The sequence below is a fragment of the Argopecten irradians genome, chromosome 9 (genome assembly GCF_041381155.1).
Source record: "Argopecten irradians isolate NY chromosome 9, Ai_NY, whole genome shotgun sequence".
Taxonomy (NCBI): Eukaryota; Metazoa; Mollusca; class Bivalvia; order Pectinida; family Pectinidae; genus Argopecten; species Argopecten irradians.
Genome location: NC_091142.1, coordinates 30,212,351 through 30,228,527, shown reverse-complemented (window position 1 = coordinate 30,228,527; position 16,177 = coordinate 30,212,351). Strand labels below are relative to the sequence as shown.

Here is a 16,177-nt window from a genome sequence, read left to right as displayed (position 1 = left end):
ATATATATAACCGTGGGTTGAAAATTCGTTTCAAAGCTGTGTGTGTGTGTTTTGTTGATTGGCATTCGTACCAAGTCCATGTAGTACATACCGTACTATACTATATTAAAAGAATGAATGAAAAAAAAATCAAAAAAAAAAATAAAAAAAAAAGATTTTTTTTATGTTGTATTTTCTTGTGAATCCCGAAAAATACCAGTTATGTAATTTAAAAACCATAAAGGTCACAGTACAGGTACACAATACACATTAGGAAACCAGCTTTACTTGTTAGCTTGGCCTGTCCATATATATATACATAAATATTTACATCCCTCGATACACTTATATAAAGGCACAACGAATTTTTGTTACGGTCTTAATGGTCAGATTCAACCTTTGGGCTAAAATCCTCCAGGGACGCGGTTTTAAACTCCCAACTCTCGATACATCTGCATCTATTTTTCGTAGTAAAAACATGCGTTCTTTGTAGTAAAAAAAGTCACGTGCTTATACCTCATTCATGCCATTGGCCGGAATATACAATTGTATTATGGGTAACTAGTGATCACGTGATTTTGTGTTTACTTCCAAATATGGTGATAGTTTGCTTGCCATTTCTTCGGAGAAATTGATTTATTTGAAAATAATTAGACTCCAAAATGTTATTAATATTGCATGCATATCCTTTTGACTTGCACATATGCACTGTTTTACTATAAATAATGAACTGAAATGAGTTGTAAAACTGTCATTTTTACGTTTTGTAAATAAATGATATAATACGAATTAACCAATTCAATAGGTCTAACCGTCTAATCTAAAATCAGCGAAGATCGGCTACTCCCGGCTAAATTCGTAGAATTTTAAATTTATATTTATATATTTTATTACCAGCTTTAGGGTTCAGAACATATACATATAACACAGAGAAAATAAGGCCAAATTATGTATAAATACCAGGTCAGAGAAATCACTCTATTTGGAAGTAAACACACACTCATGTGATCACTAGTTACCCACTAAACAATTCCATATTTATTTCGGCCAATGGCATGAATGAGGTATAATCACGTGACTTGTTTTACTACGTTTTACTACAAAGAACGAGTGTTTTGTACCATTATTGGGAAAATCCCCCGCGGATCGTGGTTTCATTTCCACCATTTGAAATTGTTAGCAATACTATCATATCATAGTTTATTTTCCATATTATTTCCAAACAAATACAGCTTCCACATAGCCCACTTATCTTTTGGGAATCTAATACATGTACATGTACATACATGTATGTACACATATACTAAGAAACACGGGCTTATGTGCTATACAGTTGGTAGTACGACTAAAGGTTACAGTGGCAATCACGGAAGTAATCGTTGTTTGATACAGGTAGACACGGACGTGCTCGAGGGGTTTAGACTACAGATTTAGACACGGAGTGCACGTTGGTTTACTCTTCAGGGTAGACACGGTGCGTGCAGAAACACGGGCTTATGTGCTTACATGTAATAAAGATTGATTTATATTCATTAAGTATATGTCTATTTAATTTTATATCAGTAGTTTCCATTTCTTATCTTAAATTGTCTATATTACGTTTTTCAAAAGTAAATGTTTTTACGGGTAAATTGCATTAAATATATATATATATATATATATATATCATACATCAAGCATTTTCACAAGTCAAAAACAACTTTGAATTACAGCAAAAACCAGTCCTAATGTGCTTTTGAGACACTTTTTCTTTTATAATAAGCTATCAGCTATATGCAGTAATACAATCATATACCGGGTAATACATAGCTTAAACAGAAAGATTTGGTGCCTATCAATCAGTTGTCTAGCGATACCCTTGTAGATCGTCTTTCATTAAGATATATACACTTTTATAATATTTGTCTTGCTATTTTAAGTTAATAAAAGTATTGTACGTAAAAATAGCTTAATTACATATTCTTTATTAAAATCTGAACGTCTTTAAAAGATCATGCAGAATTAAATCCACTTCAAACTATATGACGTCCTCCACTAATTGGTGGCTAGTCTACCTACAAGTACCCAATTCAGCTTGTTTTGATTCTTAATTACCGGTACACACAATAAGTTTATGATCCCAACCCCGCAAGTTATCTTGATCGTATATTGCGTCATGGTTCAATAATTATAACTTGTCAAACATACAGGTAAGCCACAGTATCCAGCTATACAGGTGCCTCAAGGTGACCATCGATAGATGGCCAGAGGGCAGAATCGTTACCTTCTGTGTTTGCACGGCTTTATGAGAATGGGGGCAGTATCTTTATATAATAATGGATTTTAGAATTGTTTCTATGGAAGTTTGTTAAGACAAACAAATATACTTTACCGTTTAAAAATCATACAGGTTCATGAGTTTGAAACACATAAGTACCATTCTTATTAGATACATGTACATGCTTGTTGTAGAGCCTGGGTAAACATGTACACCGGTTCCCGGGGGGGGGGGGGGGGTAGATTGGGATGATATGATCGAGGTATGAGGTAAAAACTAGCTGGCAAAACATATAGAAAGTGACGCTGAATACACCTCAATTATTGTCATGACAGGCAGTCGTGAAGTGGAGCTGACGGTAGCTGTACAATGCGTAAATCATGCATGTCTGTCACAACCTTGAATTTACCAATAATACATGTGTATATTATAATCAAAATTAATGTAGATTAGGTACTTATTCAACATTGTAATATGGTATTTTATATACATTGTCATGATAATCAGGTTTCTGATATATGTAAAAAGCCAGTGTAAAAAAATAAATTAATGAAAAGATATTGGATGAAATATGATATTCCAATAATCTTGAAATAAATGTTTTAGTAAACTATATATATACACTTGGTATTTAGATTATTTTTAATTTTAATATATAAAGCTTCATTAACAAATAAATTAAAATGCACTACCAGTTAAAACACATATCCCTATTGACTAGCATTGTTGTATAACTGTACGTATTTATGTGATGAGTACAATGTATGTATGTAGAGAGGCTGCCACCTAAGTACAGCATGCTATAAATGGACCTCCTGGGGTTGGGATAAGGTACTACCGGTACACGTATACAGGTGTTGTTAGTCTGTGATACACTTGACTGAACATATTGAAGGGTGCCCAAAGAAGGCCCAGGCCCCTGGCCCCACTCTGACCAATGTTAGGTAATTTAGATTATCATACCCGTGTTGATGGTTGATGGAACAGTATGAAGTCCAAGTGACCATAGCAACTGCAGTCCTAGCCTAGGGGTCTACAATGCCCGATAATAAATTTTTTGCTTTCTTAAGCCAGTGCTTACTGGTTCCTCAATCGGTTGAGTGTAATAAAGTGTAATTTCTAATGCCGAGTTTTAACGTCTCATGAACGATTTCTCATTTATCCAATGCTTTGCAACGCGCCAGGTTCCATGTAGCAAATGTATACGTATTATACAAACTATTTCGCGCACCTTGCCGTTTAGAAAGCTATATTCCATACATACATAGTTAAACATTTTATGAAGAATTTAATTTGTTTATGTTTATATGTCCTTGCTTTTATTATGCCCATCAATATATTCTTTTTAATCAAAATAATTTGCCGATCAAAATATCTCTTTGGCGACGATTTGCTTATACTAAAAATCTTACTCCACGCAAGGTTCATCACTTTATGCGTCTGAAAAAGAATTTCATCTTTAAATTACTTATCACTAGCTAGGAAAAATAGTTTTTACTGGGAACTATCCATTGATGAGACATAACCAGTATGTGGTTTTTACCGTACGCAGTTAATTTGCAACGCAGTTAATTTGCTTTCATAAATTCTATAATTAACGTCCTTATTTATAAATTAAATTGTACGATAATAATATATATTGATACATTTTACTTTATATGTATCTATTCAAATAAACATTACAGTACGAATGATTTCCAGAATTAACGCTTACATGGCAGCTTCTGATCGCAATAACTATTTCTGGTCAAAGTCCAATTGGGAATCAATACACATTTTCTCATATTTCAATTTATGTGGTCTGGATGTAGTGGGACATTTTACCTGGACACGATGTCCACCTGAAGTGGACACCGTGTTCACACGTAGTGCAGTACCTGTAGTCTAAATCTTGCTGCACTCGATAGTGTTCCGTAGTACGTGCAAAATGTATCGTAGTTCACACCGTGTGCATTTTGTTTGTCAGAGCTTTGGTACTACATTCATAGATAACTCAGAAAGGTCTCAAGGCCTCTCATAGATTGAAAGGTCTCAACCAATATAGTTTATATATTAGGGAAACACATTTATGAGCATTATTTGCTCAATTTTCATAGGAAACAGATGTAATGGAATCAAATACTCTTCATATATTAAAAGGTTAAATGGATATCATCACTGGCTGATTTCATGGGCCTGATAGGCCAATATATGGTGCTTATATACAGTGCATGCATTTGTTTTATTCTGTATCCGAACTCGGGTGACCAATCAGAAAAAAAAACCATGGCTGACAGGTGGCTATGTGTTTTGTTATTCCTGCTATATAGACTTCATTTTTAGTTTTCCCATGTTATAAAACATTTCCAAGAGGAAAGAAAAAGGTAAAGAATTACAGAAATAGAGAAAAGATCCATCTTTTATTGGCATGATTTACATCAGTCAGTAGTGGGTACCAAGTTCATTAAACTTTTTAAATGTGCAACTGCAGGGGCGTAGGAAGAAAAGGGTCCTCCTGCACATTTTTCGTACTTCATTTTAGAAAATTTTGTCGCTTTTCCTAAAAGTTCAAGCACGTAATGTTCAAACCTTTAATAATAAAAATTCAATACACATGAACTAGACTAAAAATGTCCATCAAGGGATTCTACTATTTCAAAAATGTTTCTTAAAATATTAAATTGTTTATATGTCTAAGCAAGACAATTAAATCAATTCATTATTTTTTGTAGTTAAACAACAATGTGCTGATGGTGTGAAGTCGTATGTTCAGATCGAGCAGGGTTGCATAATGATATGACGACATTCACAATTATAATTTCTAAATGCAGGTAAATGTAAATCGAAAAATTACCACGTTAAGAACCGATTAAAATCCTCAAAATACACCGTAAAAGTCATCTTGGCCATTCCAAATCGTAATATTTTTCGCGTGGGAGACCCCTGGACCCCAGAACACCAAAGTCTCGCGCATTCGGCGCTCGCAAAATCATCAAAATCGTAATTTTTTTTCCGGTGGAGATCCCCGGAGCCCCAAAACACCAAAGTCTCGCGCATTCAGCGCTCGCAAAATCATCAAAATCGTAATATTTTTTCCGGGTGAGACCCCCGGACCCCCCAAACACCAAAATCTCGCGCATTCGGCGTTCGCAAAATCATCAAAATACATCGTAAAAATTATCTCAGCCATTCTTATTCGTAATATTTTTCCGGGAGAGACCCCCGGACCTCCAAACACCAAAATATCGACCCTTCGACGCTCGCACGCCATTTTGCATATTCATTAATTTCCTGTTAGCGTCGCCACTGATATGGATGTGTACAAGGATTATATGTAATGATTTATGTGAAAAAGTATAGAAAGTATATATGGTTGTGTGTTGAATTAATCTCCTCCTGTGTGACCTATTGCAATTGTCTTTTGGCCGGCATCATCCAGTGTCTGTTGTAAACAATTTACAATCTTCTTAATAACCAAGAACCTCATACATGGACATGTTATTGGGCCAAAGGGGATGAAGGTATACAAAATTTGTTCAAAACAATGATCTTGACCTAAGTGCCAAGTCACAGGGCTGAGACATATTTATTTGTTTGTTTTTTAAGCAAAACATTATTTATAACTGTGCATATCGGAATTCAGGTGACTGTTAGACATATATATCCTTATTGCCTTCTGTTCATTCTCAACTCTCATCCATTTGTAAACAATTCAAATTTTAATAAACTTCTTCTCCACAACACGTTTTTTTTTATTTTACAGCAAGTACAAAAACAACAACAATCAAATTACAATCATGAATATTTTGTATTGCTATTAATTTTTTGGCAAATTTTCAGCAAAACAAACATGTTTCAAATTAAATTAATACACATATTTGATTAATATATTTGATCTGCATTCATTATTGAATTTAAAAAAAAAATGAAAAAAAAAAACTTTATATCATAGCAAAGGTACATGGTTTGTCATTTTAATCAAGGGAGATAAATCCGTTTTGAAGGATTTTCCACAAAGTGGAAAAGTTAAGATTAACTCACTTTCCGTGCATTATTCAACCAAAATTTAGACTGGTACATTTCCTGGTCAACATCAATTATAATTTCAACACAAATTTATTAGATAATGTTTCAAGTATTTGTCGAGTATATACATGTACATGAACTTTGACATCTGCCATGGCACAACATGTAATCTTCAATTTATCAATGTTTCACAATCAAAGTCTACTCTAAGCCTTCTGTTTCAAATGGTGGAAATGAAATCACGATCCGCGGGGGATTTTCCAAATAATGGTACAAAACACGCGTTCTTTGTAGTCAAACGTAGTAAAACAAGTCACGTGATTACACCTCATTCATGCCATTGGCCGAAATAAATATGGAATTGTATTAGTGGGTAACTAGTGATCACATGAGTGTGTGTTAACTTCCAAATAGAGTGATTTCTCTGACCTGGTATTTATACATAATTAGGCCTTTTGAAGAAGATCTTATTTTCTCTGTGTTATATGTATGTATATGTTCTGAACCCTAAAGCAGGTAATAATATATATAAATATAAATTTAGAATTCTACGAATTTAGCCGGGAGTAGCCGATCTTCGCTGATCCTAGATTAGACGGTTAGACCTGTTGAATTGGTCAATTCGCATTATATCATTTATTTACAAAACGTGGAAATGACAGTTTTATAACTCATTTCAGTTCATTATTTATAGTAAAATAATACATATGTGAGTCAAAATGATATGCATGCAATATTAATAACATTTTGGGGTCTAAATATTTTAAAATAAATCAATTTCTCCGAAGAAATGGCAAGCAAACTATCACCATATATGGAAGTAAACACACAATCACGTGATCACTAGTTACCCATAATACAATTGTATATTCCGGCCAATGGCATGAATGAGGTATAAGCACGTGACTTTTTTTTTACTATGTTTTTACTACAAAAAAATAGATGCAGATATATCCCGAGTTTGGAGTTAAAACCGCGTCCCGCGGGAGGATTTTTAGACCAAAGGTTGAATCTGGACATTAAGACCGTAACAAAAAATCGTTGTGCCTTTATTTAAAGATGCTCCACCGCCGACAGAGCATAAATGGTATTCATTATTTGAGCAATAATTGGTGTTTAATCGTGTAGATATGTCTAATTAACGCAAAAAATAATATAAAATAAATTATTTTACCTTTGATGCATGCCCATAGTGCCAGGGAATTTTTTTCGGGATGCAATTAGTTATTTTTGATATTTTAAACTTGAAATAAAATTAGAAGCTCAAACTTTTCAACGATGGTAATGGTGTAAAGTAAGTAACTTTTGTAACTGAAGAAAAAGACTAAATCGTCTGCTGCTGTTTTTGATAGTGAATAAATATAATTTGTCAGCGGTTGTGCCTTTATATAAGTGTATCGAGGGATGTAAATATTTATGTATACATGCATATATGGACAGGGCAAGCTAACAAGTAAAGCTGATTTCCAAATGGGTATTGTGTATCTGTACTGTGACCTTTTTTGGCTTTTAAATTACGTAACTGGTATTTTTCGTGATTCGCAAAAAAATGAAATCTTGAAAAAATCATTGTAATATAGTATAGTACGGTATGTACCACATGGACTTGGTACGAATGCTAATCCACAAAGCATACACACAGCTTTTAAACGAATTTTCAACCCATGGTTATATATATTAATAAATGATTATGGCCAAGAGGATGGAAATTCGTTGTACAAAGCATTGTCCTTTTGCACTCTAACTTCCTCAGCTCGGACTAACAGCTATATGTGTACGTACACGCAGGCTACAATCTAGTTAAAATTAGAACTTCTATGTCGCTCTCCGTACCGTCCGACGGTACGGAGAGCGGCGGACGGTACGGAGAGCGACATAGAAGTTCTAATTTTAATTAGATTGACGCAGGCTACAGCTGCATGGCCGGGATGTGCAGGATCACAATTTTAATTTTGAAATAAAACTTTTCTGAATTAACAAAATCAACGTCGAACTCTGCTGTATGGTGCCTTGCTGCATATACACAGTGCCCTATGAAAGGGTGGCCTTTGAATTCCACTTTCAAGACCAGATGTCGACATCTTTTAGTTTAGATGTCGACATCAATAAATATGGTGGCATATTTCTGCCATCGAGTTAGTTTAGGTCGACTTAGGGTAACTCAACTTTGACCAGATAGTTATGTCGGCAAGTCGAGTTATAAGATGACTTTTTGATATAGTTACGTTGACCAGTCGAGTTATAACATGACTTGTTGAGATATATAAGTCCACATATTCATATTGGAAAGTCGAGTTACACTATCGCGACTGACTATCGTGGATCTCGTCGTAATAAGGTAAGTCAATTTTCCAGGATGTATGGTGTAAGTCGACTTGCCGACATAAATATCTCAACAAGTCATGATATAACTCGACAGGTCGACAAAATTATCTCGGCAAAGTTACGTTACATAACTCGACCTAAAATAACACGATGGCAGAAATATGCCACCATACAAAAGGGATCGATAGCAAAACATACATGTACATAATACACAGTAGACCAAAACACAAACTTATAAATATTTATCAAGCCAGCTTTCCTCAGTTCAAATGACTTTTTAACAAAAAGGCCTAAATTCCTGCAGAAGTTTTAGATCATTAGAAGACAAGAGTCGTATCAAATTTTCAAAATCTGTTAAATGGTGGTCATATTTATGACTATTGAAGACAATTGTTTTCACTGTAGAGTTAACGGAACACTAAAAAATGAAGTGGGTTTCATCCTCAATTTCTTTACAAAATTTGCCTAACCGCAGAGAACGGAGAATCTTTTTACCGTACCTGCTTCGATTTCTAAACTGTGGTTGCTAATTCGCAGTTTTGCGAGCAATTTTCTTAATTCAAAATCATTAATAGAAGGATATGTTTCTTCCTTATAGTTTTGTTTGAATTTACTACATAATTTATTTTTACTGTTATTATCTGAACTATTTATCTTAGTTGTAAAAATGGCTTTGACTACACCTTGTATCGATTTCTTGAATAATAGTTTCAGATTACGTTTGAACGTCCTACTAGGATTGGTATTTTCAAAGTTATAAGAAATCTTATTTTCCTTTATGATATTAGAAACATAGGACACCAAGAATACGTTCCATTTGCATGTATTTTTTTACTGACAGCCAGTGCTTCTTTCACCAGGACGTTGATGTCTTTTTGGTGAGATCCTTCTTAAATAGCATAAAGCTAGTGCATTTATGATACAATCTAAAGTAAACTGTCCTAATTCAGCCGTGGAAGCTATATTAATCAATGCATACTTTCCAACACCCAAAGCCATTTTGCAAAATTTCAAATTAATTTGCTCGAATGGTGTTTTATCAGCTAAGGAAAATGGGTCAAACAATGCCTTATTAGAGCAAGCTCTTTTACTAGCATTTGCTATCTTGCTATTATAATCAAGATACCAAATTTCAGAGTTATACGTCAAAACTGGTCTGACTAGGGATTAGCCATATGGGTATATCAGTTATTCCGTTAAAGTGAACAGTCGGGCAAGGATGGCTAAAGTCGATAAAAATGGTGTGAATGTATCCAGTATAATTTCTGATGAAATAGAAAAATAAAATCTCTCGCCAAAATCTGTCTGCGTACGAAGAAATTAATTTAAAGTATAGGAATCCTAAAACGTCCTCCCGGCTGACTATGTCTGTGGTTACATTTACACGCAGCCTCGCTTTCAATGCTTTCAACTTTCCTTTACTTTAATGGTCAGAACTGGGAAACGTAAGCAGAACTTGACCGTCGTATTAATATGTGAGAACTTTTGGAAGGCCAATGAACGCATTTAGCCTGGTTTTCTTTACCCGACTATTCACTTTAAGGTATTGTTTAATTGAGAATAAAACCTTCAAACGTGTTGCTGTGTTTCTAGCCGTGGTAGGGTCTGGCACATACGCGTTATTGAGAAACATTCTGACCCCAGACCTCCCTAGTACGAAGTCCTATGATAAAATAAAGACTGCATTGTCAGGAGATTTCGCACAAAACCCCTCGTAACAGCTAAACGGTTTAAGTTTCACAGTAGGAAACAGCAAGTGGGGGAATCCGTGTCTGATTATGTTGTGAGTCTTAAGAAGTTAGCCAAAGACTGTGACTTTCAAGATTTTCTGAATCAAGCCTTACGTGATAGACTGGTTTGTAAATAATGAGTGAGGTAGTCCAAAAGAAACTGTTGGCCGAAAAAGATTTCGATCTTGCCAAGGCAACCGAGATAGCGTTAGCCGTAGAGATGGCAACCAAAAAGACAGAGGAGATGGGAAAGCCTGTATCGGTAATACTCCCTTCACACTGGATGAAGACCGCGCTACGACCTAGAAATTCATTTAGAACGTGGCAGGCCGTCATTGCGCGGAACAGAGCGTGGACGAGCGGGATTGTGCTACGACTATTTTGAACATGCTAAAAATTTACGTAGCGAGGTCATTGTGTTAAAGGGTCGTAGTGACATCGTATCAAGGTCGTAGGCGGAGCGTAGTGGCAGCAGGTGCGGCGTAGTAGAAACGTAGGACTCACTTGGCTTGGGCGTCAAAACTATGATGCAACACTCCCTACGCTGTTCTAGCGTTTGAACTACGATCGCTTTACGCTTGCAATACGACGGCTACGTCCTAACTACGATATCACTAAGTCTTAGCTACGCGCGTATTACGCAAAGTCCCGCTCTTACTACGATCAGGAGGACCATGGTACGTTCTCACGACGAGGTCCCACGACCGTTTTACGTTGTCATTACAGTCACATTAAAACAATAATTATCAGAGGGAAAAAGAGAGGTGGTCGAGGCAAGGGTTTTACGGAAACGGCCACAGTACATCCTGCAGCCAATGACCAACTCAGAGGAAGCTAAAATGCAGCCCCCATCAGCAGAAATCCATGGCCTGAGCAAGACAGCCCTCCGTTTTCTCATACTTCTTCCCCTTCTCTGCAGCAATTTATAAGGATATTGCTATCTTTACTTGAAATATACATTACTGACCTTGCAATAGCGCAAGGTGCATCAAAGTTTAATTTCCTTCTTAAGGTGTTTCCTCCTTAAAAGCAAGAATAAAATTGAGAGATAAGGCTAAAAAACATCGTATTATACATATATATGTATATAGTAAACGTCGGTCAGTCTTGAGAAAGTCGTGGACATAACGTAGCGCAATCGTGATACTCATGGAAGCAGCGGAATACTGTACTAGCGTGATGCAATCTTCTAGAGCGTAACAGCATCCGGTCCTAGTCGTAAAATTTCGTACAGGCAGCATGGTTTGTCGTGGTATAATCGAACTGAGAACGCACCGTTGACGTAAAGAATGTGGCACAAAGCATTTTTTTTTGTGCGCAGTATGAGCGTATCAGTGTCGTTATAACAGTCACACTGAAGATGATTTTCATAAAGTTTCAAGTTCTTGCTACGATCTTAATGGTCGTGAGGCCGTGGAAAGCGTAGTAGAGTCTTCATCCAGTGTAAAGGGGCCTTAACCCAGTCGGTCAATTATGTAAACCGTAAGTCTAATCAGAGTCGTAAGGGAAAATCTGTGAAACTAGGTCAAGGTAAAAAGTCTATAAAGCCGGACAATGCAAATTTGTGTTTTCGGTGTGGAGGAAAGCATGCACAGTCAGACTGTAAGTTTATCAAAGACAAGTGCTATTCTTGTCATCAGATTGGACATATTTGGAAAAAATGTCCAAACAAAAGGTCCAAAGGTCATGTAGGTGCTGAAAATAAGTACGTCGAAGTCGAGGAATGTGACAGGGACAATGACGAAGAAGATGGATTCTTATTCGGACTATATTCATAACTGGTTCGGACAATTCAGGATACAAGGTAAATCTAAAGCTGGACGGTAATCCAGTTAAGTTGGAGATCGATACGGGTTCGGCAGTAACCGTGTGCGCGAAGAATGCGTACAACCGGTACTTTTCTCATTTGCCATTGCAAAAACAGACCGTGACGCTTAGAGACTATGGTGAAGGACGCGTACCATTACTTGGTGAGATATATCGGTTCCGGTGAACTATGGTAGTCAGAATTATGTGATACCATTACGTGTTGTTTGTGGCGATCGATCGTCATTGCTAGGTAGAAACTGGCTTAACCAAGTGAAGTTAGACTGGCCAAGTATCTTTGCCTTGAAGTTTTATCCGAAATCCGATGGTGTGAAATCCGAAGTCGACAAGCTACTTGCGAAGCATCATAAACTGTTGGAAAAAGGTCTAGGGATCATAACCGAGTTCAAAGCGGAGGTGCAGGTCAAAGATGGTGCGCAGGCGGTATTTTGTAAGGTAAGACCTGTGCCTTTTTCATTGAAGGAACCCGTCGAGAAAGAATTTTAACGACTACAGAGCGAAGGAGCTTTATCGAGAGTCGAGCGAAGCGATTGGCCGACCCCGATAGTTGTCGTGTAAAAATCGGACAAATCGATACGCCTCTGTGGAGATTTCAAAGTGACGGTGAATAGGTGTCTGGACGAACAGCAATATCCACTACCAAATTTGGAAGGGATGTTTGCTCAACTAGCCGTTGGACAAAACTTCACAAAGTTGGATCTATCGCAGGCATATCAGCGATGGAGCCTGGACGAACAATCAAAGCAATACTTGACAATCGTTCTGTTGCGATATCACAAATTAGCCTTTAGTGTGACATCAAATCTAACCATCTTCCAGTCAGTTATGGATCAAATTCTACAGGGAATAACGCATGTAATGTGTCGTATCGACGATTTTTTTTTATTTATAGATCAATTTCGTATCGATTTTTTTTTTCATTTTTTTTTATTCAATAGACATATAAATAACATTAATATTGCCATCAAATATGTCAGGTAAGGGGAGACAACTCTAATATAAAAAATCGATAGAAGGGAGACTACTCTGTATCACCTATTCTGACATTCTGTTTCAAATTGATATAAATGCTTTCTTACTTTTAATAAATTCAGTGGTACACATATTATGTAATGTTATTTGTTTATATGTACTTTCTTCTTTTTTTTTAACATTTTTAAATTTAACTTCTAATCAATCCATATTATTAGTTTTAAGGATTATGAAAAACTCTCACATATACTTGAGTGACAAAAGAGTTATTATAAATATATGTAGTTCTTAAGTCACAGTTTTCGTAATAAACTTAGGTATTTTGAAACTATCAATTCCTTTTTCTTATTTTGTTTAATTTTTATGGATAATGACAGATTATCTTTAAGTAATTCTTTTAAAATTTGAAATGCTGATTTAGAAGAAGTTAATTTGTTTTGGTAATTTTTTATATTCCTGATCTTCCATATAACCCATTTAGTTGAAATTATGACTGTGTTAGATATCGGATTTTTCAATAAATTATCAGTGCAGTCACCGAGCATCATTTTCTCCTCATCAATATTCCATGTCATGTTTACAGTTTCAAAATTTTCATTATTGTAAAGATTAGCATGTATTATGTCTAACAATTGTGTTGTGAATAAACAGTTAAAAAACAAACGGGTTAAAGTCTCATTTTCAGTTCTACACATATGATATAGTCCATCGGATCTTTCATTAGACTTAGTTTGTTTTCTGTATATATTACCCTATGTATACTTTTCCATTGAAATTCTTTTTTATTTGTAATTGCATAGTCTTTTTTATTTGTAATTTGCATAGTCGGTATTTCCAAAAAATTCCAAACATTTATCCAATCTATTTCCTTCTGAAATTGAGTATTCCATTTAATTTCTGCTTATAAGGATATAATATAAGATTTGATTATTAGTGTTTTCCCTTTAAAAGTGAGATTTCTTGTTTTCCATACTTGTAGACAATATTCTTAATCTTCTGAATTTTTTCTTTCCATATATTATCATTATTTATCACATGTCCATGAAAGACGCCTAATGTTTTTACAGCAGTTTCTTTACTTTATATTATACAGGCAGAGCCACTAGCATGTGCTATCAGATCTGATAGCACATGCTAGTGGCTCTGCCTGTATAATATAAAGTAATGGTGCTGTTGGGCAGCCTTGACGGGTTGATCTTGAGATTTCAAAATAGGCCGATGTATAGCCATTTGTCTGTATACATGTTTTTGAGTTTATCAAGAGCATGTATATCCAATTATTTCAAAATTTGAATTCATGGAAACATTTCGAAACCCACCCCCACTCAATTCTGTCAAAAGCTTATTGTTGGTCTAAAAATATTATCGATCCTTCTTGATGTTCTCTTTCACAATATTCTATTACGACGATATCTTGATAACCGCTCCGACCGATCGTGAACAAATAGACAAACGTCTGTTCATGCAAGATTCTGTGGTTTATATGGGCCATAGGGTTGACAGTGATGGAATTCACATTACCGAAGCTAAAGTCGAAGCAATTAAGAAAGCACCAAGTCCAACGAATGTTACCGAACTGAAATCGTTTCTCGGGCCTTTGAACTATTATGATCAGTATCTTCCAACTCTCGACTACGCTACAGCCATTACATGAGCTGTTGAGACAAGACAAACCATGGAACTGGACATCGGATTGTGAAAAAGCGTTCAAAGCATGTAAGTTTCAGTTGTCCGATGAGCGTGTTCTAGTACATCACGACATCAATAAGGCTTTGGGATTGGTTTGTGACGCGTCTGCCAACAGGGTAGGAGCTGTGATCTCCCATATCAGCGAAACCGGTGAGGAACGACCGATAGCCTATGCATCGAGGACACTTTCGAAGAGTGAAAAGAACTACGCCAAAATTGAAAAAGAGGCACCCGCGTTAGTGTTCGGAGTCAGGAAATTTTACAAGTACCTCTATGGCCGTAGGTTTACGTTAGTGACGGATCGCAAACCGTTGACAACGTTTCTTGATCCAAAAACGGTGTTCCAAAGTTAGCTGCAGCTCCCATGCAGAGGTGAGCTCTCATCTTATCTGCGTATCAGTACGATATTGTATACCGGAAATCCGAGGATCATGCGAATACTGATGCCTTATCGCGCTTGCCACTCAAGTCTGATGAGAAATCTGAAGAATTTGACATCTATCATTTCACACTTCTGGACGACTTGCCGATTACGTCTGATGATATAGCGACAGAGACGCGACGCGACTCTGTCCTCTCGAAAGTACTTGACTACATTCTTAGGGGATGGCCGAATTATACATCAGATAGCGATCTACAACCGAACTTCCGACGCAAAGACGAACTGTCGAGTGAGCAAGGATGCGCGTTGTGGGGTTTGCGTGTTGTCATACCGTCAACTTATCGCGAGGGTTTTCTGTCAGGTCTTAATGACCAGCATCTCGGAATGAGTCGTATGAAATCGCTAGGCCGGAGTTATCTGTGATGGCCTAATCTGGACAAGGACATTGAGAGCATGGTGAAAGCCTGTAGTACTTGTCAGGCTACCCGAAACATGTCTCCGGTATCCTCATTCCTGGTCATGGCCTACACGTGTGTGGCAACGTCTACATATAGAAAAACAAGCAAATTATTTTGGTCGTTATTGATAGTCATTCAAAGTGGATCGAGGTGACTCACATGACGTAGTAGAACGATTGAGATTCTGCGTTCACTGTTTAGTTCGTATGGTCTACCAGAGGAGATTGTCTCCGACAATGGACCACAATTCACATCAAGTGAATTTGAACTGTTCCTTAGCAAAACCGGAGTGAAGCATACGCTCGTTGCACCGTACCATCCCGCTTCAATGGAGCTGCCGAACGATCGGTACAGATACTAAAGCGAGCGCTCGAGAAGCAAGTTTTTGAAGGGAATAGTCAGCTTTCTATTCAGCATAGACTAAGTAATTTCTTGCTGAAGTATCGATCCACGCCGCATTCGGTAACTGGAATATCGCCCGCTTAATTGTTTCTTAAGCGACAAATTCGAACCCAGTTATCAATGCTGAAACCAGATCTGGGACGGCGTGTGG

The 16,177-nt window shown here is 36.6% G+C and overlaps 1 protein-coding gene across 1 annotated transcript; it reads left to right on the top strand.

The window, feature by feature from the left end:
* Positions 1 to 10,432: 10,432 nt before the first annotated feature.
* Positions 10,433 to 15,985, top strand: LOC138330690 (uncharacterized). Its single transcript, XM_069278231.1, has 5 exons — positions 10,433 to 10,558; positions 12,412 to 12,558; positions 14,739 to 15,032; positions 15,185 to 15,455; positions 15,843 to 15,985. The coding sequence occupies exons 1-5, from the start codon at positions 10,433 to 10,435 to the stop codon at positions 15,983 to 15,985; spliced, it is 981 nt and encodes a 326-aa protein (XP_069134332.1).
* Positions 15,986 to 16,177: the final 192 nt, after the last annotated feature.